At 54.3% G+C, this 21,983-nt stretch overlaps 8 protein-coding genes across 8 annotated transcripts; 5 read left to right on the plus strand and 3 right to left on the minus strand.

Annotated features, from left to right (window-relative positions):
- The first annotated feature begins 2,198 nt into the window (after window positions 1-2,198).
- On the plus strand, window positions 2,199-3,794 carry QBC33DRAFT_621620 (uncharacterized protein). Its single transcript, XM_060432813.1, has 4 exons — window positions 2,199-2,787; window positions 2,871-2,974; window positions 3,053-3,166; window positions 3,269-3,794. The coding sequence occupies exons 1-4, from the start codon at window positions 2,636-2,638 to the stop codon at window positions 3,406-3,408; spliced, it is 510 nt and encodes a 169-aa protein (XP_060281217.1). The 5' UTR covers window positions 2,199-2,635; the 3' UTR covers window positions 3,409-3,794.
- A 1,440-nt stretch (window positions 3,795-5,234) lies between these two features.
- On the plus strand, window positions 5,235-6,667 carry QBC33DRAFT_593837 (uncharacterized protein; the record flags this gene model as incomplete). Its single annotated transcript, XM_060431763.1, has 1 exon — window positions 5,235-6,667. The coding sequence occupies one exon, from the start codon at window positions 5,235-5,237 to the stop codon at window positions 6,459-6,461; it is 1,227 nt and encodes a 408-aa protein (XP_060281218.1). The 3' UTR covers window positions 6,462-6,667.
- A 351-nt stretch (window positions 6,668-7,018) lies between these two features.
- Window positions 7,019-8,503, plus strand: QBC33DRAFT_612715 (thymidylate synthase). The gene is made up of 3 exons (XM_060432505.1): window positions 7,019-7,206; window positions 7,282-7,796; window positions 7,836-8,503. The coding sequence occupies exons 1-3, from the start codon at window positions 7,073-7,075 to the stop codon at window positions 8,195-8,197; spliced, it is 1,011 nt and encodes a 336-aa protein (XP_060281219.1). The 5' UTR covers window positions 7,019-7,072; the 3' UTR covers window positions 8,198-8,503.
- Window positions 8,504-8,700: 197 nt separating this feature from the next.
- Window positions 8,701-10,243, minus strand: QBC33DRAFT_571989 (uncharacterized protein). Its single transcript, XM_060430636.1, has 4 exons — window positions 10,175-10,243; window positions 9,716-10,120; window positions 8,837-9,549; window positions 8,701-8,774 (listed from the first exon to the last, which is right to left on the minus strand). Exons 2-4 carry the CDS (start codon window positions 10,088-10,090, stop codon window positions 8,708-8,710), a joined length of 1,155 nt encoding a protein of 384 aa, XP_060281220.1. The 5' UTR covers window positions 10,091-10,120; window positions 10,175-10,243; the 3' UTR covers window positions 8,701-8,707.
- Window positions 10,244-12,010: 1,767 nt separating this feature from the next.
- QBC33DRAFT_179748 (uncharacterized protein) lies at window positions 12,011-13,744 on the minus strand. Its single transcript, XM_060422430.1, has one exon. The coding sequence runs from the start codon at window positions 13,619-13,621 to the stop codon at window positions 12,056-12,058; it is 1,566 nt and encodes a 521-aa protein (XP_060281221.1). The 5' UTR covers window positions 13,622-13,744; the 3' UTR covers window positions 12,011-12,055.
- A 50-nt stretch (window positions 13,745-13,794) lies between these two features.
- QBC33DRAFT_179755 (uncharacterized protein) lies at window positions 13,795-17,240 on the plus strand. Its single transcript, XM_060422431.1, has 2 exons — window positions 13,795-14,892; window positions 14,950-17,240. The coding sequence occupies exons 1-2, from the start codon at window positions 14,101-14,103 to the stop codon at window positions 17,032-17,034; spliced, it is 2,877 nt and encodes a 958-aa protein (XP_060281222.1). The 5' UTR covers window positions 13,795-14,100; the 3' UTR covers window positions 17,035-17,240.
- Window positions 17,241-17,256: 16 nt separating this feature from the next.
- Window positions 17,257-18,526, minus strand: QBC33DRAFT_545499 (uncharacterized protein). The gene has a single exon (XM_060428564.1). It carries the CDS (start codon window positions 18,433-18,435, stop codon window positions 17,446-17,448), a length of 990 nt encoding a protein of 329 aa, XP_060281223.1. The 5' UTR covers window positions 18,436-18,526; the 3' UTR covers window positions 17,257-17,445.
- Window positions 18,527-21,059: 2,533 nt separating this feature from the next.
- QBC33DRAFT_621626 (uncharacterized protein) lies at window positions 21,060-21,705 on the plus strand (the record flags this gene model as incomplete). The annotated part of the gene is made up of 3 exons (XM_060432814.1): window positions 21,060-21,086; window positions 21,180-21,351; window positions 21,415-21,705. 3 exons carry the CDS (start codon window positions 21,060-21,062, stop codon window positions 21,660-21,662), a joined length of 447 nt encoding a protein of 148 aa, XP_060281224.1. The 3' UTR covers window positions 21,663-21,705.
- Window positions 21,706-21,983: the final 278 nt, after the last annotated feature.

Raw genomic sequence — 21,983 nt, forward strand, 5'->3', positions numbered from 1 at the left:
CTCATCTGACTACTGTATTGTGGACGCTGGATTGGGACAGCCACGCATCCTCCACCACCCCGGATGGCGGCTTGCCCAGTATCTCCCTCTTGGAGAAGTTGCTGGGGAGGGTGAGGATTGTGCATCAAGCTTCACCGTATATTGTGATGCTGTAGGAACGTTGGGAATCCTGGCCGGTCACAGTTCCCAGCGATTGATTGGCGTTCGTCATGGAATTGCACTCACGCATCACCTTGGCCGTGGTGAGCGCATTGTGTCGATTCACCTTCGCACTTCGGACAACTTAGAATGCGCTATGACTGGGCCTTTTCTCCTGGTGAGTAACCTGATTACTGGTCCCGTCCAATAACCGAACTGAATCGAATCTAGATCGGAACAAGTCACGGCCGGTTTGCTTTCTTTGGTCCTTACCTTTTCACCATGATTGACATCTGCAACTGGTCAGCACTCGCACCGACTGGCCCTGGAATCGTGACGGGGATATTTATCGATGCTCTGGCGCAAACGACTATGCGTTTCGGAAGCATCGGGGTAACGGTGGACAGCACGAACCGACCTCCAGTGTTTCCAAAGGACCGATCCCGCAACACCATACGAGTCCCTCGGCAGTGGTCTCCATTCGCCACACACTTCGGAATGGATACCTTCTTCTCCAGCTCCAACTTATCACGTGTTAGGAGGCTGCAGGTGCGCAAGGGTGGCCTGCGTTGCACCGGCCTCTGCATCCAGCACCTAGACGAAAGTATAGAATGGCTTGGCCAATGGGATCCACTGGATGCCTCACCAATCACCACTATATACGACAGCCAAGATGGCGCTTTGAAGAGTGTCTCATTCTCATTTTCCCGTGTGGCTAAGTGGGAAGATCACGTCGTCGATATTCGCGCCAATGAGCCGAGCGGAGGTCACGATGTTCAGCATTTCACTAGCGAGCAACTGACCAAGGTATGGATGGCATGCACCTGATGACAGAGAAAAGGGCTTTCCTAACTGCTTCTGAAATATAGGCTGCTCTCGGCTGGTGGTTTACGAAATACAATGACGATGTTCAGCTCGTTGAAAATGTGGCCTTAGAGTTGGATCTTTCAAACAGCCACTACGAGGCGAAGAGCTTGCGCGCAACCTAGCACTATGGTTTCCTGGCCCCCAGCTCTGTTTTGATGCTGACCCATCATGGGGGAAGGCGTGAGGCCAAAATTGGGCGTGTAAGTACCTCTCTGTCTGCACACCTGAAACTCACCCAAATTTGAGGAGCTTGTGCACATTGTTGGACACGAGTAGGCCTCAGATAATTAAATACACCTCTTGATTTCCTTTTCGATTGACATGATTACATGAGAGGTTATGACAACTTGGCGAGCCATACTTACTCACCATCCATCCCTCTGTAAGTTTAGATCCACCTGTTTCTGTGCAAAACAAGACTCTGCAATCTCAAAGTATATATATAAACCCCCTGCCCCCTTCTGTATTTTAGAAGTGATCCCCATTCATAATGCCACCTCATCCAATTCTCATCCTTTCCCCCCGTACGTTTTGCCACTAGCCGGCCATGTGGATTGGTGGTCTGGAGTGTAGTTTTTGTCCTTTCCATCACTCCCAATCACCCCTTGCAATAGCGGTACGGATATCTCGATTGCGTGGCAATAAGTCCGCCTTTCCCGACGTCATTCCTACTTGCATAAATCCACAAGACCTCTTAGTGGGCGGCGGGTAGATTGATAGCCAAAGGGGCAACGAATGCTTGTAAACTGGCGCTCAGACGTTAATAAAACCGACTGATATTGTTTTGCCTCGCTCTCTACTTCCTCCCCCTCAACTGCCTGCCTATATATCCTTCCTCTATATTTTCTGCTTTTCAGCTCCTTTCTCTGCTCTCCACGCTCCCCTACTCTGTTCTTTCCCCTCTCCGATTCCCACCTTCCCCTCTGGCACGCTCTCTTGTTTCCTATCGATCGCAAATCTCTCCCGCTTAGCGCCCGAATGCGCAACGAAGGATAACGTCCGTTGGCCTTCGTTGCGCCGTGCCCTTGATTCGTCTGGCTTCATGTTGCTGTGTAGATGCTATTTGCGTCGCTCGAGATTTCTTGTGTCGGATTTATCCGCTCCGGTGGCTTCCACAGGGTGCGCTGAAAGGAGGAATTATCGAGGGAAGCAACGTTGTCGCGGAGGTGGTGAATTTATCCCTTCTAGCCTGATCACCACACGAATTAGCCACGCGATAATATAGGACGGAGGTGATAAAAAAAAAATAGAGATCTGCAACTCTATTGGTGTCCATTTTCCGGACCATCTGCCGACCTCCAAGGAAGCAACCCATGGCGGTCATGATCAATCTAATAGGTTATTGACGAATTAGCTGTGGTATACCTAGTTCCGCGAAATGAGGAGATTCCCTTAGATTCGGAGGACTGTCTAGATCTATCGGTGTGACCCGGGATTTCACTACTAATTAGCCTCGTACGTATGCCGGAAATTGACCCCCGGAGACCTGGTGCTTTACGGGAATGAAATCTGGGGCCCCCCATATAAACGCCCGCCCCTCCGTCGCTCGGGCTGACCTGACCTGACGATGCCGCGCTCCCACCTCATCCAACCTTGAAAAGCAGGACAATAAGACGTACATAAAATCAAGATGTTGACCACCTCACTCCTCGTGCTCGCGCTCGCCGCGACTGGGTTCGCCCAGGCCCCCGAGGGCTACCGCACCGTGTACATCACCTCTAAAGTGGACCCCAAGTTTGTCATAGTACCAAAGGCGGCCACGAGCGGTAGCGGCACCGTTGTGTTAGTTTCTTCCCCACCCTCCAAGAGATACCATTGACGGTACCCAAGCTAACCCTTGCCCCCCTTTTTTCCCCCTTTTCCAGCCAGACTCTCACCAACAAGCCGGAGCAGCAGTGGTATCTCAAAGAGGGCAGCAGCACAATCCAGTTGGCGGGTACCACACTCTGCATGGATGCAGGTGCCAAGGGTATGCATCGCAACGAACCCCCAACCCCCAACCCCCAATACGAAGAACAACCCCATTTCTAATACCACCCCGGAACAGCCAACTGGAAGGACATGGGAAGCATCTCCCTGGCCGAGTGCGACGCGACCTCGCCAAGCCAGCAATGGGACGTCATGGCCGACGGGCGCATCGCCCTCGCTGCTTCGAGCCCACGTAAGTTTTTCCCTCTCTTTTATCCGTCACCAAACGGGGTGGCGCGCCCTCGGGAGGGAAAATATATATACCAGTCACAGAGCTGACCGCCGGAAAAAACAGAGGAGTGTATCGATCTCCAGTACATGAGGGCCACGGCCAACAACCCCGTCGGTCTGTACGGCTGCGCGGGACTGGGGAATGCCGGCGCCGCGGACAAGGGCATCAACTGGCCGCTCGTCGATGCCACTGATGCTGCTTGAAGGGGGTAACCGTGTGGCGGTCTCTTGGTCGTAAGATGGGAAGCTACAAGGGTGTATATAGGGATTGGATGGATGGGCCTAGAAACTCGAGCTCTCGTTGCCAATATCAAAGGGATGCATTGCTGGAAGCAATCCTTTTCATGTGCCCATGCTCTCTGCGATAGCAGAAAACGATGTTAGATTCTGCGCTATGAGTTGTTGCGCTGGGCCAGTGTCCTTCGCTGGTGGCGTAGACGGCTTCTCGGTTCCTAGGTATTTCAAGATGGCCCCACAATATGGTGCTCTTCATGTTTCTTTGAACCGTAGGGACTTCGCCTTGGTAGCTTCCATGCTTGTCCCAATTCTACTTGTCCATTCACGGCAATGAGGACCCTGCCGTTGTGAAGGGAGGAAGAGTGGGGAATTTGATTTTTTATCTAGGTACCTACCTACCATACCGCGTGAGGGGGGTCCTTCGGAAGGATGTGGAGAGGGTGTGGGTTGAGAAAAGCGCGGTTGTTCAGAAAAATGCAAGTAGTAGGATAGTGTGAGCCAGGCAGCTTGAAAATGTAATTACAAGGCAAACCCCTTGCAAATGGAATCACACCCTCACCCTCACAGCCTCTTAGTATAGGTTTGGTTTGGAAGTCATGCCCAAGTATAGCTATTCCTTCGGTGGCAATAGCCTGTAGTATGGATTCCAGGTAGATTACCGTATTTCTATTGATGCGATAGGTGTATTGATGCCATTTCTGCTTGGAATTCCTGATTAATTAACTAGCTGTTCATCTAAAACGCTGTTAAGTCTAAAATGCAATTAGGCAATATTGTACCATATAAGCCAGGATATAAAGACATTCTATGTAGTACATTTCCTTAGCCTAGTTAGTACGTAGTATAGTTAAAATTTTGAGGTTCCAAGTTCAACTCCCACCTGTGACATTAAAAAAAAAAATACTGAAAAAAAATCTCAGTTGTTCCTTCTGTCTAAAAAAACTCACCTTCCTAAATTGGAATAAAAATTAATTAATTTTTTTAATTTTTTTTTTTTTAGTTTGCCTATTAGGGACTTTCTTGCTAACAGGACTTTCATGCTAGCAGGACTTTCTTGGGAACAAGAAGTTTTCCAAACTACATATCCGGTTTCAAAGATAAGCTTCATTTAACTAGGATAATCTAACCAATGTACCATCAACATACATGCATATAAGAAAGCACCTTGGCAATGTGAAAGTCTCTCAACACTATCTCTACACCCACTCGAAGGACCCCCCTCGCGCGCTATGGTAGGTAAGTATTTTCTTTTGGTTTGGGGGGTGGAGGTGGAAGGGGAGGAAAGGGAAAGAGTAAGGTACAATCCGGTAGTTCCCGAGACCCAGGTGACCCCTTGGGATGAGTTCCGTAATGAGACAGATGGGAGAGGCCTTTCGATGGCATCCCGGCTTGATCCCACGACTCCTGCCTCGGGATCCGAGAATGCCACGCCCGGGCTGTTCGCAGTTTTTGTCCCTGCTGGTCAGTTTCCTCAGAAGATGTGTCCGGTTAGGTACGGCCCTAAACGGGATCATATTTTGGCCTTTGTATGGAAGGAGTGGCTCCAAATCGGGAAGGGTGGAGTGAGTGTCTGCGATTTACCTACCTCCCTACCTACCAGGTACCGACCTACACATGGGTGCCAAGTTCCAGCCATCCATGTCATCAACGGGCAGGCGCCACCCAGGTGGGACCTTCTTAGCTACATAGGTAAGTCAACTGGCACCACAGGCAATGGTGATCAAGCCAAATCCCATCACCAACCAAATACATTCACTACCAGTGGTATCTTGCTGTCAGGACACAACGCAATCATGGTTGTCCTCGCGAAAGAAGACCTGCTCTCCGAGACCTTTGACGACCAACACGACGAGGACTTCAGGCTATTCCTTAACATCCCGGGCAGCGATTCTCACGCGATTTCCGACCACCTCTTGCCAAATCTACTCTCGCTCCAGCCTGGGAAGCATTGCGTAGAGGAGCTCCCAAACCTATACCGACCCACACCGATGAGCGCAACGGGATTCCGGTTCATCGGCTCTAGCCATTGCGGACCCCTCTTTGAAAAGCCGGGTCGCGGATTTGTCGTCAAAGTGGCGACAGAAGAGAGGCGGAATCAGCTCTGGACCGAGTTCCTTCTCAACCTGGACGTTTCTTATGCTTTGGGCAGGGAACAGAACAACGAGTGCTGTACCCCTGCAGCCCTTTCGTTCGTCTCGACCGACAACTCCACTTGGTGGAATTCACACCGACATCTGTTGCTAGAGTCTAGCTGGCCGATACCCATGCCTTCAACGGCTATCATCAGGGAGCGCATTGTTCCCTTGCCCAAGGTGGTCCGAAAAGCCATCATCCGCAAACTCTGTCCGACAATAGCCGAAGCATGGATAGCGCACGTCCACCTATGGAATCGTGACGGCCTCGCTCGCCTCTATCTGGTCCAGCGGGAGCGTGACCTTGCGGCCACGGACTTCTCGCCCGAAAACCTCAACCTGTATCTCGATGACCTGGTCAAGTTGGGTATCCCAGTCGCACCCTACGCCACGGCAATGGCCAAGACTCTTGCCATCCTCCACTGGGGGGCCAACATTGATGGCTGCGGTATCCAATTTGGCTTGGCAGGCGCGAGTGATATCACCTACAACAAGGCAGATATATACGACGCCTTCGCTGGTCGGCAAGTCACGTTGACATATCCTTTCGACGTCGAAGGGGTGCTGAGGAGAAGACTCGACGTGTGCGTCACGCGGATGTTTGTTAATGACTTTGGCAATTGCGAACGCTGGCTCGATGAAGACGCCAAGAACAGGCCCCTCCGCGTGACCAGTAACATGGTGCGAGCATTCTTTGAGACTCGCCCCCATTTCCCACGCCCTTTGGTAAATACGGGTTCAGACCTGGAAAAGGGGCTGTGGGTAGTATTCCAGGACGCCTACCTCGAAACATCGGCCAAGGTTTCAGGCCAGAAGAGGCCCATGGGTCCGGCAAATCTCCCCAAAATGTTCATCGATGGGGTATTAACGAGAGGATTGGGCATTTGATTTTGATAGGTTCCGCCAGCGCAGAGGAGAATCAGTTTACTTTGGACATGGCTAAGCGCCTATGTTTCGAAATAGCCAAGTCAAGCGTTGCGTTCGAGACGGGAGCGAATAGCGCTATTCGGTATTTTCTCTCTCATCCCCCCTAACCTCCTGCCGCTTTCCGGCGTTTGTATTGTATTTTTATTTTTATCACGGACGGACTCGAAGCATGATTTCGGAAACATGGGATTTGTAGCAACATCGGTTCGTTGCATTAGATAGCGATAGTAGTTCGAGCTGCAGGAGCCAAGCAAGATCCTCCACGAATTACCTTTTGTGTCAGATGTATGTACATCAATGATAGAAATGTGGATGAGACGGATTGGACCGACCTGACGAGATAAATGACGACCCGAGGCTGGCCCCGGCACCTGTACTTGTAGCTTAGTGGGGCCCGGACAGGGGCCCGGCGGGGCGGGGTCGGTGGCCGGCTGGTAAAAATATTGTTCCATTAACCCCACCATGGACGGGAACGCGTCGCGGGGGGACAAAACCACTTAAAAACTTGTCGCGTCAATCGCGACAACACGCGCCGACCAAGTAAATTGCCAGCAACCAACACCACGACAACGATGACGGCGGCACGAAGCGATTCCGCGACTTGTATCCCCCCGGCAAGTGGTGTGGCCACGTCGAGACACGAGGAGCACCAGTATCTCGACCTCGTTCGCGAGATCCTCGATCATGGCGAGCTTCGACGAGACCGGTACGTTGCTAGCCTGCCTACCATGCACGCGCGAGTAGCCCACATTGACTGACCACGACACCACCACCCGCGCAGAACCGGCACGGGCACCTACTCCCTCTTCGCCGAGCGGCTCAAGTTCAGCCTCAACCGGGACGGCACGCCGATCCTCCCCCTCCTGACGACGAAGCGCGTCTTCCACCGCGCCGTCATCGCCGAGCTGCTGTGGTTCATCGAGGGCAGCACGTCATCGCTGCCGCTGAGCGCCGCGGGCGTCAAGATCTGGGATGGCAACGGGTCGCGCGAGTTCCTCGACGGCCTGGGGCTGACGCACCGCGCCGTCGGCGACCTCGGCCCCGTCTACGGCTTCCAGTGGCGCCACTTTGGCGCCGAGTACGTCGACGCCGGGACCGACTACGCCGGGCAGGGCGTCGACCAGCTGGCGGATATCATACACAAGCTGCGCACGAACCCCTACGACCGGAGGCTGGTGCTCACGGCGTGGAACCCGAGCGACCTGAAGAAAATGGTCCTGCCGCCGTGCCACATGTTTGCCCAGTTCTACGTGTCGTTCCCGCGGTCGAGGGACTCGAGGGCAGCAGCAGCAGCGGGCGGGGAAACCCCCACAGCCGCAGACGGACAAGGCGAAGACGAGCCGCCGGAGGGAGACACCAAGCCAAAGGGCCACCTGCACTGCCAGCTGTACCAGCGGTCGTGCGACATGGGCCTCGGGGTGCCGTTCAACATCGCCAGCTACGCGCTGCTGACGCACATGGTCGCGCACGTCTGCGACCTCGTTCCCGGGAGCCTGACGCACGTCATGGGCGACGCGCACGTCTACCTCGACCACGTCGAGGCCCTCGAGACGCAGCTGGACAGGGAGCCGCGGGAGTTCCCCGAGCTCGAGATTGCGCGCGACAAGGGCGGGAGTATTGATGGTTGGAAGGTGGAGGATTTCGTTATTAAGGGGTATAATCCCCACAAGTCGATTCCGATGAAGATGTCTGTATGAGGTCTTGGGGTTTTTTATTTCATATGTCCTGTTTTCTCTCTTCCCTGGTTTTGGGGGATACTCCTAGGCGATGATTGTATATTTGTGGTCCTTCTCCTGGCACACGTCGCTCTGCCTCGATGCGCTGCCTAGGGACTGGAGCGAAACAAGGGGCAGGCAATCAAGGACAAAGAAGGCATTGTACTGTACACCGGCGTTGTGGCAATTGTTCTTGGACGAATAGCCTAGGTTTTGTATTTACCAGAAGTTGTGGACCCTGGGAGCCTCGGTCCATCTAAGAGCTAACAATGGACACCATCTAAAGGGCCCTGGTTCTGTCGGCCATCCATCGGCCGACTAATTGTTGAAGCTTCCCTCCCTCCTACACCCAAAAATATCCGGCCACAGATTCTAATTCCATCGCACCCTATATTTACATGAGGATATTCTTCTCTGCATTGGCACTTGTCATGATGGAGAAGGCAAAGCTCCTTCCTCCAATATCCGCCGTAGATCCCACCACCCTCACCCTCACGCCTGAAGAACCGCCCCCACGAGACGGGGATTTGTCTCCGACAGGGCCGACACAGTGAACACGCTGACAGTCGCGGCAAGCAACCCGAAGACAGCAATACTCTCGAGGAACGACGAATTTGCGACGAGTTCTGCGACGAGAACGCCCCCAGCATGTGGATGGCGACAATGAAGGCGAGGCACAGGAACAGCTTTATGGGACCTTCTCGCTGTCTGTACCGGAGAAGCGCCATCCCCAGCACGTATACGAACGCGGCACCCCACACGGCGTATGTCGTGATCCAATACACGCTGTCGATGCCGTCCATCGTCCGCAAGGGCACGATCGCCAGGGCCGAGCTCCACACCAGCGCGTTGGCCGCGATGCCTATAAGCTGTTGGACTAACCGGTTCCCTGCTGCGGCGGCGATCGTGGGGAGGCCGGCAGCGAGGAGCGCCATGGAGGTCAAGCCAAGCCTCCGGGGATTTCGCAGCAGTTTATGTGCAAGTGTCTTTGCAGCCCTCTTGATACTGCCAATCAGCTCGTCTGCGCCCCAGGTCTTTGGCGGGTTGCCGTGTCGGATCTGGTCCAAGTTAAACTCGTCCAGCAATCCGGGGTCAAAGGCGTGGTCTAGAGGCGGGATCCGCCCCTTATCCGGGCCCCAATTACTGAACGAGCATCCCCAGGGTATGTCGTGCTTCCTGGAGCCGGCATGGGACCACTTGATCTCGGGTTCGGTCTCCTTGGTCTGCGCTGCGGCCGGCTGAGTCCAGCTGCTGGCGTAGTGCGGGCTGTAGCCTGCAGAGCAGGCGGAACGCGGCGCCAACTTGGAGAACTCGGGGCGGTGGTTGTAGTCCCCCTGCTCATAGTAGTGGTAATCAGTCTTGTATTCCTCAACGACTTGTTCTTAGTAATAGCGCCTGTCCCTGTCCTTTACATGATTCTCGTTCTTGCTCCTTGAACGGCTGGCAGCGGTTGCCGGCGGTACGACCCGGCGGACTTGAGTATGAAGATTGACCACTCACATTTGTCTGGGAATAGTGGCCGTCACTCATGTAGCAAGGCGACAGCGACGCCACCGATAAGTCAACATTCTTGAGACGAAAGTCCAACCCATCCAGTTCACTAACAAGGCCCATACACTCCGAGGGCTTGGGGCCGGGGTAAGACTTCCTGTCAGGATGGCGGGAGACCACGATACGCGGGAGGCTAATGTAGTTCGGATAGGTAGTGATGATGAGTCCAAATTTTGGCTCCGAGGGTCCGGAGGGCACTAGGGTCTGAGTACCCAGAGAAGGCACTGTCGGCATCTCCACGAACTGTTTCGGCAGTATGGCTTCTAGCTGTTGATTCCTCCAACCCTGCCGGCTTATGGCGCTCTCGAGCTGTGGACGCGGCATCACTTGCTTCTCTGTTGAGTTGCGATTTCTCTGTTTGGTCTGTCAGATCAGCAAGCTGCTACGATCCGTATCAGTGCGTCATACCAAGACGAAAGACAGTGGCACGTCTTTTCCTTATTTGTTGTACAACCAGATAAGCTTGTTCAAGCTTTGGCTCCCTTTTTTGATGAATGCGGGAATACCCTCGATCAGGCTGTTGAATGACTCGTCCGATAATTCACAGATGTGGTCGCCTGAGAAAGATACGATGCACATAGTCATCGATTTCTCGTCCAGCTTGCCTAGCAATATTGCTCGAGAGTTCTTAGGGTTGTCAACAAACAAAAGTCCTGCGTAAATGTTCCTCCTCAGACTGCAAGAAAGGTCCGTTCCCCAACTTGTCTTTCGTTTGCTCTAGCTGCTAGAGGATTCTAATTTGATCATTTAGCTAGGCTATCGGGGCAGGGTTGGCAATAAGGTTAACCTGCTCCATTTCCACCGTCAGAAGACATAAAAGCTCTTGACAAGGGAAGACAGTTCAAAAGCAGAAATTCTGACATTAAGCAGGGGATGTCCAGACGTGATTACCTTGTACGGTAATTCTGACATTGAGCAGGGGTGCAGAGACGTAATTACCTAGTATGGTAAGGCTGTTGCACGTGGCAGCTTTTTGCCAATCAATATATTGGTCACGACTAGGCCAATCTTGCTGCGGGGCCGAGTATACGCACCACGGCCTTATTACCAACAAGTAACGGGTACATACGTACCCCCAGCCGCGGCATCGAGCTGGACAGGAACTAGACTAGGCCAGTTCCAGGCCTCCCTGTCGCCGTGGCCTGCTTGCTAGAACCACCCTGAGGCATCCTAGGGCGTGCGACATCCAAAGCGAGGATGGCGTTGACATGCCTGCCTGCACCATTCACTGACCACGTACAACACCCAAACCCAGACCCGCGACTTCCTCCGCGCCTACCCGGCGCTGGCCTCAGCAGCCGGCCACCCGGCCGTGGTGATGGCCGGCATCGTCGCCAACATGGCGGTGCTCACGATATACCATCACCTGCACCGCGGCGAGAGATACCAGGGTGCTCCTCGTCGCCGTCGTCAGGACGGGGGCCGCGCTGGGGTTCCTGGTGGCGGGCCTGGACGCGGCGGCGTTGGCGCTCCGCGTCACGCCGTGGTGCGGCATCGTCGCCTTGCTATGGAGCACGTATGGGCCGGGCATGAAGGACGCGGGGAGGCGGGGGGTCTAGGCGCACTTGGACGTGTTGAGATTGGATTGGGCGCGGTTTTTCATCGGTCGTCGTTTGATAATCGAAACTGATATTTGGTCTCTGCAGAACGCAGCGTTCTCCGGGCGGCTTCTGGAGATATCGATGGGAAGGATTGAAATGGAGTTTGCTAATTTGATAGATGATCTCTTAAGAATGGCAGAAGTGATTCCAGATGGGACTCTTATCGATTTTCACAGCTGCCTATTTGTATCTAGGTAGTTGCCAGCTAAGGTACCTAGAGGTATGGACGTCACGACAAGCCCGAGGATATGTAATGTGGATCGTGCCAGATTAAGCTTCCGAGTTCCACCCACCACTGCTTTGATTACCGAGATTGGGCATGTACCCAGATCATATGGCTGATTCAGACAGAACCCAGGCCGCTCGGTTCTGTGTGGTGCGTAAGAGACGTTCTTTGTGCTCAGGAATTCACCCGCACCTCGCCAAAAAAATAAAAAAATACCTGTGGATAGCTCGGATCGGCCCGAGACGCGGGCCTTCCCGCTTAGGTCTTGTGGGATCGGCGTACTCGACATCGTCCCCCACTCGCCGCGGGTACAGTACCTTAATTTTAAGCCACGGAATGCACAACAATATATGTACATTCGAGACGCTGTAATGCAATCTGATTACTTACCAGAAGGCCCCCAATGTAAGTCCGCAATCCTCCATTGTCATGACTCCGAAGGAACATTAATCAGGCAGCAGCTCACAAAGACATAGATCGATCCCTCTCAATCATCGCGGGCTCAGCCCGCCGCGCCCCGGCTCGCGGCCTCGTCCTAAAACCGGGAATCACCATTTCGATGCCTCCAATGTTATTATACTCGATAGCTCTTGCCTCGGGACCCCTTCCTATTCGTGCTTCAGCCTCCTCAACCGAACGAGCATCCTCCATCTTCAACATCGACGAGCCGGACACCTCGCCATTCGACAACCACCGTCTCCGATACCCTACCACAGACGAGAGGAACTGCAACAGGACAATGATGAGCGGCATCTCGATAAACCACAGCAGAAGCTCCTTGTCCTGCTTATCCATGCTCTTCGGGCTCGTCCTCGTGGCCTGGCCCGCCTCCGACTCCTCCGTCTCCACTGCTGTGAACGATGATGACATGGAGGCGCCGGAGTGATCCATGATATCCGGGTGAGCGGGAGAGGGAGGTGCAGGCGCAGTCGACTGTGGGATGAGGCCGGCTGCCCGAGCAATGTCCTCCAGCGAGAAGTCTTCCGGCTCCTGCGACGGTGAGAGGGGGATTTCTGAATTTGCCGCGGGTTCCAGTTCCGACCTCTCCGGTGGTGGGCGGAGGGGCTGCGTCTGGCCGGCGGGTATTGACGCTGGGGCCCGGGCACCTCCAATCGGTGCGGGGGCCGATGACGGGGCAACCTGCTGGAAGGTCACCGGGACGGCGTCGGGGATCTCAGCGGGGACGGCAAACATGTTCTTCGCCTCCATGGCCCACGGCAGGCTGCTCGCCAGCTCGTCGAGCGGGCGCTGGAAGGGGTACTGCTTGTTGAAGCGGATCAGCGTGACGGTGGTGGCGTCCCCGTCCTTGCCGAACCTCAGCCTCTTCTTGAGGCGGTCGGACCAGTCCGTCAGCGTGCCCTTGACCTTGACGGTCATGTGGAACTGCCTGCCGTTGTGCTCGAAGGCGAAGGCCGTGTGGACGACGTTGGCGTGCGACGACTGCGACTCGATCGGGTTCTCGGCCAGCTCCCACTTGACCGTCTGGAACGCCCAGTTCCTGTGCTTGCCCGGGATCAGCTGGCCCGTGAACATCCACCGGCCCGCCACGAGCTTGCTCCGGTGCTTCTCGACGCCGATCCCGCCCCCTCCGAAGCCGAACGCCTGCGCGTGCGGGTTCACGTGCAGCGTCTCCTTGACCTGCATCTCCCTCCGCTCCCCCCGGATGTGCTTCGGGCCGTAATTGTCGGTCAACCTGACGGGGCGCCACGCCGGGCCTATGAGCCCTTCTGGACTGTCCGGGACCTCCTCCAGGGTCACGAGCACCTTTGCCGACGTCAGGCGGCAGTCGGGCGGCTGGTCAAAGTCCAGGTCCATATAGATGATGCCCGCCGGGTTCCCTGCCGGGCCGAGGACCCCCCACTGGGACTCGGCGAAGAGGAAGCGGCAGTTGACCTTGACCTTCCCGATTGATCCGTAGCCGGCGCAGGCGGACGACGAGGATAGGTGGTCGAATCTTTCGTAGTCGCACCGGCCGTACTTCCGAGTCTTCCTCAGAAGCATTGGCCCAGCATGTTGGCTCGTCGCCATGTCTGGCTGAAACAGCGCGATTGAGAGGGATCGGTGGTGGGATTCGCGGGCGCGCAGCTCTGGATTGCGAGGACTTCAGAGGAGGTTGCAAAGAGGAAAAGGTATTGGGCGCAAGGTGGTGAGGGGGGGCGCAGCGCGGAAGACCCAAAAATTGGAGGCGCAACAAGGGAGGCAGCCGCTTTGGGCCCTGGGCTGCATGTCATCGAGGCGGTGCTGCTTACTACGACCCGTGCTTAGCAGCGCAAATGATTGGAGCTCCTCGAGTCACAAATGTTGCCCAGCCTCTTTTTGGACTGCCATCCACCCCCCACAGCTGAACAATATTGGACTACCTAGTGGCTCAGCTGTCGACACATTCTCTTTTTCTCCCTTCTCCTATATTTAATTTTTCGTATCTTGCCTGCTTTTTTGTCAAAGCCCTTCAGAGCCGAGTACCTGCCAACCCACGTCTCTATTTTGTTGAACTGACGCGTTTTGCCATGGAGACGGTCGGGCGTAGGTCTTCACATAGGGTGAGGCGCGCCTCAAAGCCGGATCCCCGTTTCTCCCAATTCTACTACCCCGATGCGGCAGGCGACAGCGTCGAACTTGCTTTGCGGAAGCGCGAGGAGGAAGTCAGAATCAGAGAGCAAATGGTGATGGAAGTAGAGCGGGAGGCGATGCGACCCCAGGACGACCGAAGGAGCACCAAGCGAGCATACGATATCAGGAAGACGCGCTCTGTAGAGGTAGAGGCAGACCCCTTCCATGATAGCAGAGTCCCCAACACCCATGACCCCCGGGAAAGCAGGTCGCGCCGCTACACTTATGTTCTGCCCGGCGAGATCAAGCCTCAAATTTCCAAAGACGTTGCCCTCGTTCTGGACCCATCCATGGATGCCAAGAACGTGACGGTGGAGCTCGAGATGGACGTCTTCGCAGATCTGGGCGACGAGCTCGAGGAATTCAGTCGGCTTCGGAGACTGGGTCGCTTCAGTGAGGCGAGAGGGCTCTTTCACGAGAATCTCGAGGCTTACATCTCCAACCCCTACGTCAGAGTCCAGTACGCCGAGATGCTCCTCGCCCAAGGCGACTACGCCAAGTTTGACACTATCATGACTAGTCCTATTTTCTCCAAGGATCTGCCGGAAGTCCCTGAAAACCGCTACCTGAGACAGTATCATGAGCTTCTGAGCGTCTTTCGTCATCGTGACCACTTCAAGCGGCCTACTGTCACGTCGGATCTTGGGTTGGACTCGCTTGTTTCATGCCTTCATCTGGACGCGGATGTGGTGAGTTCGTGTTCTTGCGCTCCAGTTTGCAGCTCACTCCTCTTACTTATTGTATAGCCATTTTTCTATGACGTCCTCTTGCTATGCTTTCGCATGTTTGTCCAAGAGATCGCAGACGACGATAGCAGCGCTTTTGACCCCCCACGCCGGAGTAGGATTGTTTATGCTGCGGCCTGGAAGAACCTGTATGACGCCACATTCTGCCGAGGGTGCGTCTGGGACGCCAAGGATGTCGTCTCCGTCATGGCGCGATTCCTAGACTTGGAGACCATTGGAAAACGGGTAATAATCGAAGACAAGTCAAAGCCCGGATTGCTGAAGAAAGTCTGTGCCGATTTCAAGCTTGACCACTATGACGAAACAACCGCACTCGCTCTTCTCGATCTCTGCACCACACTGGCTCTGCAATTAGATGATGATTGGCCTTTTTTCGCCAGGCGAATCACGGATTTTCTTGGACGTGCCCAAGCTATTGCCGATACTATCATGAGACACAGTCCTCAGAGCATGCAAAGCAGACCGTTCATCCAACTGATCCTGGTGCAATCGCTCCAGCGGCGGACCATGACTCCGGACTATGTGGACTCATCGAGAACGCGTATCGCCAACCACGATGGCATTCTACTCAGACAGGATATCGGCGTTGTTTTGCCAATATACGTCCCCGTTGGTAAACTGAGCTGGCCCTCATGGAACCTTTTCCGCCTGAGTCCCAGTTCAGTCGACTCGCTATGCGTTGCTCTCAAGATTGCCAGGCAAATCGGTGATTACAGTTCCGAAGCTACTTGCTTGAAGCACCTCGTTTTGGCAGCGGATTCACCTCGCAAATACCTTGACGAGCTTGCCCAACTGCAAAAAAACGTACAGCACGACGAAGAAGGTTATTTTGCAACTCTGTTGTCGAGTTTCCTCATGGACCAGGATCCAACGGCTCACCAACAATGTGTGGAAAAGCTGAAGGAGTTCAGGAGCAAATGCCACGATCCTCCAATGCACCCAAAGTTTCTGTGGGCAGAAGCAGTCATCATGTCCCAGCTCAGTGGGAAATATGACCCCCTTGCTACGGCAAAGGCCAACATGCACCTATTCGCTCACCTTCCGATATACATCAGGGCCGCCTACCGCGACAGAGATATCACCCTAGTAGCCAGAGAGAACCGGAGATCAGACCAACCATCTCTCGTCGAAGTGTTGCAGAAGGAGCTGCAGGACACCGATGAATCCAGCGGGGATTACTACTCGGAAGAAGATGCCGATATACGAATCGAAACTAGCCGCTCCATGCGACGTCGGTCGGTGGACATGGGTGTATCCACAAGACGCCGGATGGATAGAAATGAGGCCAAGGGAAGCCAGAGCGTGCGATACGGGCTCCTGCCGCCGGCAGGGGAAGATATTTATGGCAGGGACAGCGACGGCAGTTCAATTTTGGGATCAGATCCTGAAAATACGATTAGGATTCGCCATGTCAATATTCGTCCTACCGTGGAAGAGCTCCGATCAATGCGTCCGTCGGGTCCCAGAGACGCGCCAGATACAGGCGACCATCTCAAGCCGCCACCACCACCGCAGAGGGGTGTACGAGAAGAATCAGATCTACGGGCATCTTATCTACGGGCACCACCAAGCATGGAACTGACCCGATTCTGGGCCCCCGAGACCGTCCTCGCAAGGAACCGCTCCGAAACCCGACCCGAACCGGTGGCCCCACCGCCACCGCCGCCGACTACGACCTATCAAAAAGCCGCAAAAGCCGCAGAAGAGTACATCAAGAGCTCCGCCCGCGCCCCCGCCGCCAAAGACAAGCCACGAAGCCGCTCGACCGAGGAGCCGACCGAGAAACGGCCCGCCGCCGCCGTGGCGGGAAAGCCCGAGGACCGGTACTCCAACAAGGTCCAGCTCGCGGACGTCAGCGACGAGGATATCCGGCCCAGGGGGAAAGAGGCGGCGCCTGAGCCTGAGCCTGAGCCTGAGCCGGAGCCGGAGCCGGAGCCTGAGCCGGATGACTCGTGGGCGGGGTGGGCGACGAGCACTAGTAAGGCTAGGCGCAAGAAGAAGAAGAAGAAGGAGGGGGAGGAGAGAGGCGAGGGTGCGGCCGAAGGAGATTCTGCGCAAGTGCTTTCTGTGGTTGAGTTCGACTAAGGGCAAATCATAATAAATTGGTAGGGCTGGACCGGGGCATAAGGGGGTAATCAAATGACTTGGTCTTTTCTTGATTAACAGTTAGGCGAGGAGGAACGGAAGGGGTTTATGATGATGATGTCGTTTGGATTGGAAAACGGACTGACAAGACGATGATTCCAGTCACTTATAAATATCATGCTCGTTACTCAATATAACCCAACATACAGAATGAAAGTTGTCTGGAAAAGAGACTGGAAGGATTTCAGGAGCTTCATTTAGATTGCCGATAATTATGTATCACTGCAGAGGCCCCTTACGGAACGTTTCGTTTCCTGAGTGGTTGTTGTCTGTAATAACATGGGCTATTAACTTGGTTGCATAGGGATTAGCCATCAACAGAATGTGTGGATTCCGCCGTGGATTCTCGTGTTATGAATTGGAATCAAGCAGTGCCCGTTTCGCAATGTCGACGTCCTCAGCTGTTCCACAGATCAAACCCGCTCTTTCATCACAACCCTCCAACGGCCGACTCAGAATATCCTCCCCATCGGCAGGATCAACAGCCCTTCCTCCAGCGCATTCAACCACCAGCGCAATAGGACACAGTTCATACAAGCGACGCAGCTTTGCCTTGCTCACGCCGGTCACTGGGGACACGTAGACGCCATGACCCTTCACCAGCGCGTGCACCACATCCGGCACTAAACCACCACTATACCGCAAGGTGTATTTCTTCTGCACGTACTGCGTGATAAGGCGCATGTACGCCTCGTCCTCCGCTGCCGCGCGGAGATTGGCCGGGGCAAAATAGCGCGTCTTGAACGGCGGGTCCGTGAAGCGCACATTGGACCGGAGGATCTCGCAGTCCTGCGCCCCGCACTCGCCGATCCCGACCTCGAGGCAAGACGGCTCAGCACCGGGGATCCGCAGGGCGATGATGGCGGTGGTGCGCGGCCCGTAGATGCCCAGGACGGCGGCGATTTGCCTCTTCGAGGGCAGTTGGTGGAGCGCCGACCCGCCATCCCAGATGCCGATAATGGTGCCCACTGTCCAGTTAGGTGCAATGATGGAGCTGCCGTCGAGAGGGTCGAAGGCGACGGTGTATTGTTCTGAAGCGGGAGTCTCGTTGTCCACGGCTCGACCGTCGCCGGCGGGTCGCTCCACGGGCTCTTCTTCGCTGCTCGCGGTGACTACGGAAGGGCATTTCGCAAGCGCAGCTCGGACGAGGTTCTCTGCTGAAATATCGACGTTCAACTGCCCATCACCAAATGCATTTGCGGTGCCGGCAAGAGAGACATGTTGTGACTTGCGTAACGTCTTCGCGATGTCGGAGATGCAGTCCAAAAGTGCTGGTAGCACGGAATTGCAGAGCGCTGTGCGGCCGTGTGGCAGCAGAAGGTTTTCGAGATGGCTGGCCATGGCGACGCGAAGGCGAGACCCCGCCTAATCTTGTCGGTGGGTTGATTCGGGATTGACTTAAAATGGGGGGGAAGAGGCAAGAAGTTTCTCGTGATGTGGGGGTTGGCCTTTGGGGGGAAAAGAGCTCCACTCGGTAGGCGCCTTTTTCAGGTACGTACCATTTCAGCCACAAGTTTCCACTTATTGTTAAATATGCCGTCGGGGAGCTTGGTTCGAGGTCTTACCGGCAGGAGCAGTGGTATTTGTCGATGGATTCTTGGCTTGGTTGGTTTTGTCAAGCTTTGAGTCTCGGTTTCCGGATTCGTTGGCTAGACGGTTCGGGCGCATTGTTTTTCACTGCGAACCCCTCCTTCGCTGGCTGAATCGCGTCCAAGATGATTCCCGGCGCATTGTCACGCGCATTTCGCGACTTGTGCTCCTGCAGGCAATCGTTGAGCTCTAATTCCCGAAAACTCATCGCACAGAGCTGGAGCGCAAACTGTCTAGGGGGGATGCTTTGGAAGTGCTTCCTGTGGTTGAGTAGGGCTGGGCGGAGACATAAAGGGGTAATCAAATAACTCGAGTCTTTTCTTGATTGACAGCCGATTGAGGAGGAAAAGGTAGGGGTTTACGATGCTGATGACGTTTGTACTGTGAAACTGACTTACAAAACGATGATTCTGGTTGCTTACGAATATCTGAGCCAGTTGCGTAGGCAACGGTACCTCTAGTCATCGTAGTCACGGGCGTAGGCATGCCAGGCTCTCGATTACTCGGTCGCCCGGTACGTCGTTTTGCCCTCGCGAACTCGCACCTGTTCCCATTGTTGCGGCTGCTCTCAACAGAGGTTTTCGAAGCCCAAAGTCCGCATTATGGTGAGATCGCTAGGTGGCCAGGTTCACAATCTGGGTCAAAAGTCGTTCTCGAAAGTGTTGGGGCAGGAAAATGAACAGGCTCAAGAAGGCGCCAGCTCAAGTCCTGAACAGGCGGCGGTGATTCGTAGGGCAGAGATTACCCACGAGCATTCCTCACAGTCGGAAAAGAGCGCGACCACCACACCTGACTTGGCGGCAACTCGTCAAGGATGAGGCGGCCCAGCCTGAGTCAAAAGACAGCCGCTCTAAAAACTCCAAGCAGTTCCTCGTTATTGGCATCTTTCTCCAGTGACGGACATTCCCAGAGAACCGCTAATCGTTGTGCGAAAGCCCAAACACCTATTCCAAATAGGGTGGAGTATCACAAAGCTTAGGGGGCTGGAGTCCCTGATTTCTCTCAAGGATGTGAGAGGCTTTGGGCTCTACAAGGCTAGTTCCCCCTTAGGGGAAACCCCTCGAGATCGGGCGGATGATAGTAGATTGTATTTGTAGTGTGATCCATTCACACCGTCTCACACCTGGTACCTTGTGGACGAGGCTAGGCAGTTTCTAATGACTGGACTCTACGACGCATACCGCTGCACGAGTCTAGAGGGTAGAATGGCCGAAAGATGGATGGAATGGATGCACATGGCCCTTAACAACAGCTCCTTCCAACCCAAAAGAAGGTCATATGCTCTCAATCGAACTCATTCTAGGCTGGTCCACGACCCGGATCCCGATTATCGTGTTGACGCCGGTCCTCCTGAGCCTTGCCATTGGGCTGAGGCTCAACTCGAGCGATTGGACGGACAACACCACGATCCAGACTGCCTGGGAAATGGCTTCTTATGTTGCCACGGCAGGCGGTTGTAAACTCTAACTCAGAACACCATGACCACCACCCTTGTAGATTGCAGCTGACGGCTAGGCATGTGAAGTTGTCGCTGCACTTCTTGCAATCATCAGTGACAAGTAGCAAGGTTAGGCTTTTCTCAACCGTGGCTCCTCTTGGACTTGTCATTCGCTTCCTACGACATCACTCCGTAAAAACAACGATGTCAGCCCCTTTAGCTTCTTTTCAATACCTTAAAGAAGGCAGGATCCTGCCTTTATGTCTAGTAATCAACCCACATGTAATTAATTACCATGTTCTCCCTCCAAAGGAAGATGAGAAACCACAAACAGAGTTTCTGAAGATCACAGCTGTCTCACCAACACTTTGTCTTCCCATGTCCATAACCAAACTACTGTATATCTGATTGTGTTTGTGATAAAGAGACGGGCATCACTTTCCCCGAGAAGTCACAGGCAGGAACTACATGCACTGTGGTAAAATGGGTCAGTGAACAGGAATGCTGTGACAAAGTGGAAAACTGCTTATGCCATTCAGAAAGTAGGACTGGGCATGTCTAGTCCCTCGGGAGCCTTATCGTGCTTACCGCAGCTGGTGAGGCGGCCTTGATATAGTGGGACAGATATTCACTTGCTCCTGGTCACTGGCCGATCAAAATCCAGCTGTGAGTATCTGCCAGGGCAAAGTGCTATTGTGCGTTAATCACAATACCTAGCATCGTGAAGGCGCTCTAGGCGCAGGTGAATACAGGCAGACAATTCCATGTATATAAGGGTCTTGACTTTCAGCACACAAACATCACGGCGAGTTTTCAACTACTGTCTACACCATCACAGCCAATCCCTTGGTGATACCCTTGCCCCATAATCTTGCTGCTCGCACTTCAATCTGTCCTGACAACCGGGTACTGATAATTAACAACACCACTAGCCACGATGATAGACCTGTTTCGTTGCTGCGAAGTATGTCGCAGCGAGCTCGATCGCCACGTTTGCAAGGACAGGAACTGCAATCGTTTCGGCTGCACCTATTTTTTTACTCCCCAATCTACCAAGAGAGTGATCACTGAAGAAGGCATCATCATCGAGACCTCGAATCACTTTCTCGAGCCAGGCGAGGTTCTACCGCAGCCCGGCCCATCGCAGCGTAGCCCGCCGAAGGACGACAAGAAGGGCAACAAGGATGGCAAGAAGGATAAGAAGAAGGACAAGAACAAAGGCAGCTCCAGTTAGCTCCCCCACCTCCCACCCCGCCCTGCACCCCCAGTTCTCTAACCAGGCCCAAGAATAGCATCATCCGCCGGAGATGAACTGCCAGAGCCAAATCCACCGTCGCCTCAAACTCGCACCGAGGTAGGCCCTCCAGTGACAATCTCCCAACGTCTGGATCTAGGCGAACGCCGCCGGATTACTGTCCGCCCTCTGCGACCGAGGGAGAACGTGCGGGGTTGGGGGACGGCCTATTTTGGAATGGCGGAGGCTGAGGATGAGGATGAGGATGAGGATGGGGATCAGTTTCCCTATGGTACCAGGGTGTGAAGCGTTGGGCGGATGGCTTGCAAGGGGGGAAGGCTAGTCCTATTGGCACGTTTGGTATTTTCTTGGTGGTTGAGCAGAGTCATTTATTTGCTCTTATTAGTAGTTGCCAAGAAAGGCTTTCTGAATCTAGGTTCTCCCACAACATGATCTGGCCGTTTGCAAAACTCGCTCCACCCGTCCAACAAGCACGACGGATCATTGGCCGTAAATAAGGCAATGCGCCTTTCACAGCATTTTTAAGGAGCTCCACTTGGTGTACGGCCGTTTTCCACTCCGTGTACAGCCTTTTGAATTTTTGCCACAAGATCTTACAGAAGGCTA

Source organism: Phialemonium atrogriseum (assembly GCF_030411735.1).
Source record: "Phialemonium atrogriseum strain 8032-3 unplaced genomic scaffold QBC33scaffold_21, whole genome shotgun sequence".
NCBI lineage: Eukaryota > Fungi > Ascomycota > Sordariomycetes > Cephalothecales > Cephalothecaceae > Phialemonium > Phialemonium atrogriseum.

What these genes read in the sequence shown, in the direction of transcription:
- QBC33DRAFT_621620 (XM_060432813.1), top strand. Translation starts at nt 2,636, where the DNA reads ATGTTGACCACCTCACTCCTCGTGCTCGCGCTCGCCGCGACTGGGTTC. An exon ending in AGCGGTAGCGGCACCGTTGT is followed by an intron (nt 2,788 to 2,870) that starts GTTAGTTTCTTC and finishes CCCCTTTTCCAG; the next exon opens with CCAGACTCTCACCAACAAGC. An exon ending in CCTCGCTGCTTCGAGCCCAC is followed by an intron (nt 3,167 to 3,268) that starts GTAAGTTTTTCC and finishes CGGAAAAAACAG; the next exon opens with AGGAGTGTATCGATCTCCAG.
- QBC33DRAFT_179748 (XM_060422430.1), bottom strand. Translation starts at nt 13,621, where the DNA reads ATGGCGACGAGCCAACATGCTGGGCCAATGCTTCTGAGGAAGACTCGG.
- QBC33DRAFT_179755 (XM_060422431.1), top strand. Translation starts at nt 14,101, where the DNA reads ATGGAGACGGTCGGGCGTAGGTCTTCACATAGGGTGAGGCGCGCCTCA. An exon ending in TTCATCTGGACGCGGATGTG is followed by an intron (nt 14,893 to 14,949) that starts GTGAGTTCGTGT and finishes CTTATTGTATAG; the next exon opens with CCATTTTTCTATGACGTCCT.
- QBC33DRAFT_545499 (XM_060428564.1), bottom strand. Translation starts at nt 18,435, where the DNA reads ATGGCCAGCCATCTCGAAAACCTTCTGCTGCCACACGGCCGCACAGCG.
- QBC33DRAFT_612715 (XM_060432505.1), top strand. Translation starts at nt 7,073, where the DNA reads ATGACGGCGGCACGAAGCGATTCCGCGACTTGTATCCCCCCGGCAAGT. An exon ending in GGCGAGCTTCGACGAGACCG is followed by an intron (nt 7,207 to 7,281) that starts GTACGTTGCTAG and finishes CCACCCGCGCAG; the next exon opens with AACCGGCACGGGCACCTACT. An exon ending in GAGGGCAGCAGCAGCAGCGG is followed by an intron (nt 7,797 to 7,835) that starts GCGGGGAAACCC and finishes GACAAGGCGAAG; the next exon opens with ACGAGCCGCCGGAGGGAGAC.
- QBC33DRAFT_571989 (XM_060430636.1), bottom strand. Translation starts at nt 10,090, where the DNA reads ATGCCGCGTCCACAGCTCGAGAGCGCCATAAGCCGGCAGGGTTGGAGG. An exon ending in GCCACTATTCCCAGACAAAT is followed by an intron (nt 9,550 to 9,715) that starts GTGAGTGGTCAA and finishes TACTATGAGCAG; the next exon opens with GGGGACTACAACCACCGCCC. An exon ending in GCGTTCTCGTCGCAGAACTC is followed by an intron (nt 8,775 to 8,836) that starts GTCGCAAATTCG and finishes CGCGACTGTCAG; the next exon opens with CGTGTTCACTGTGTCGGCCC.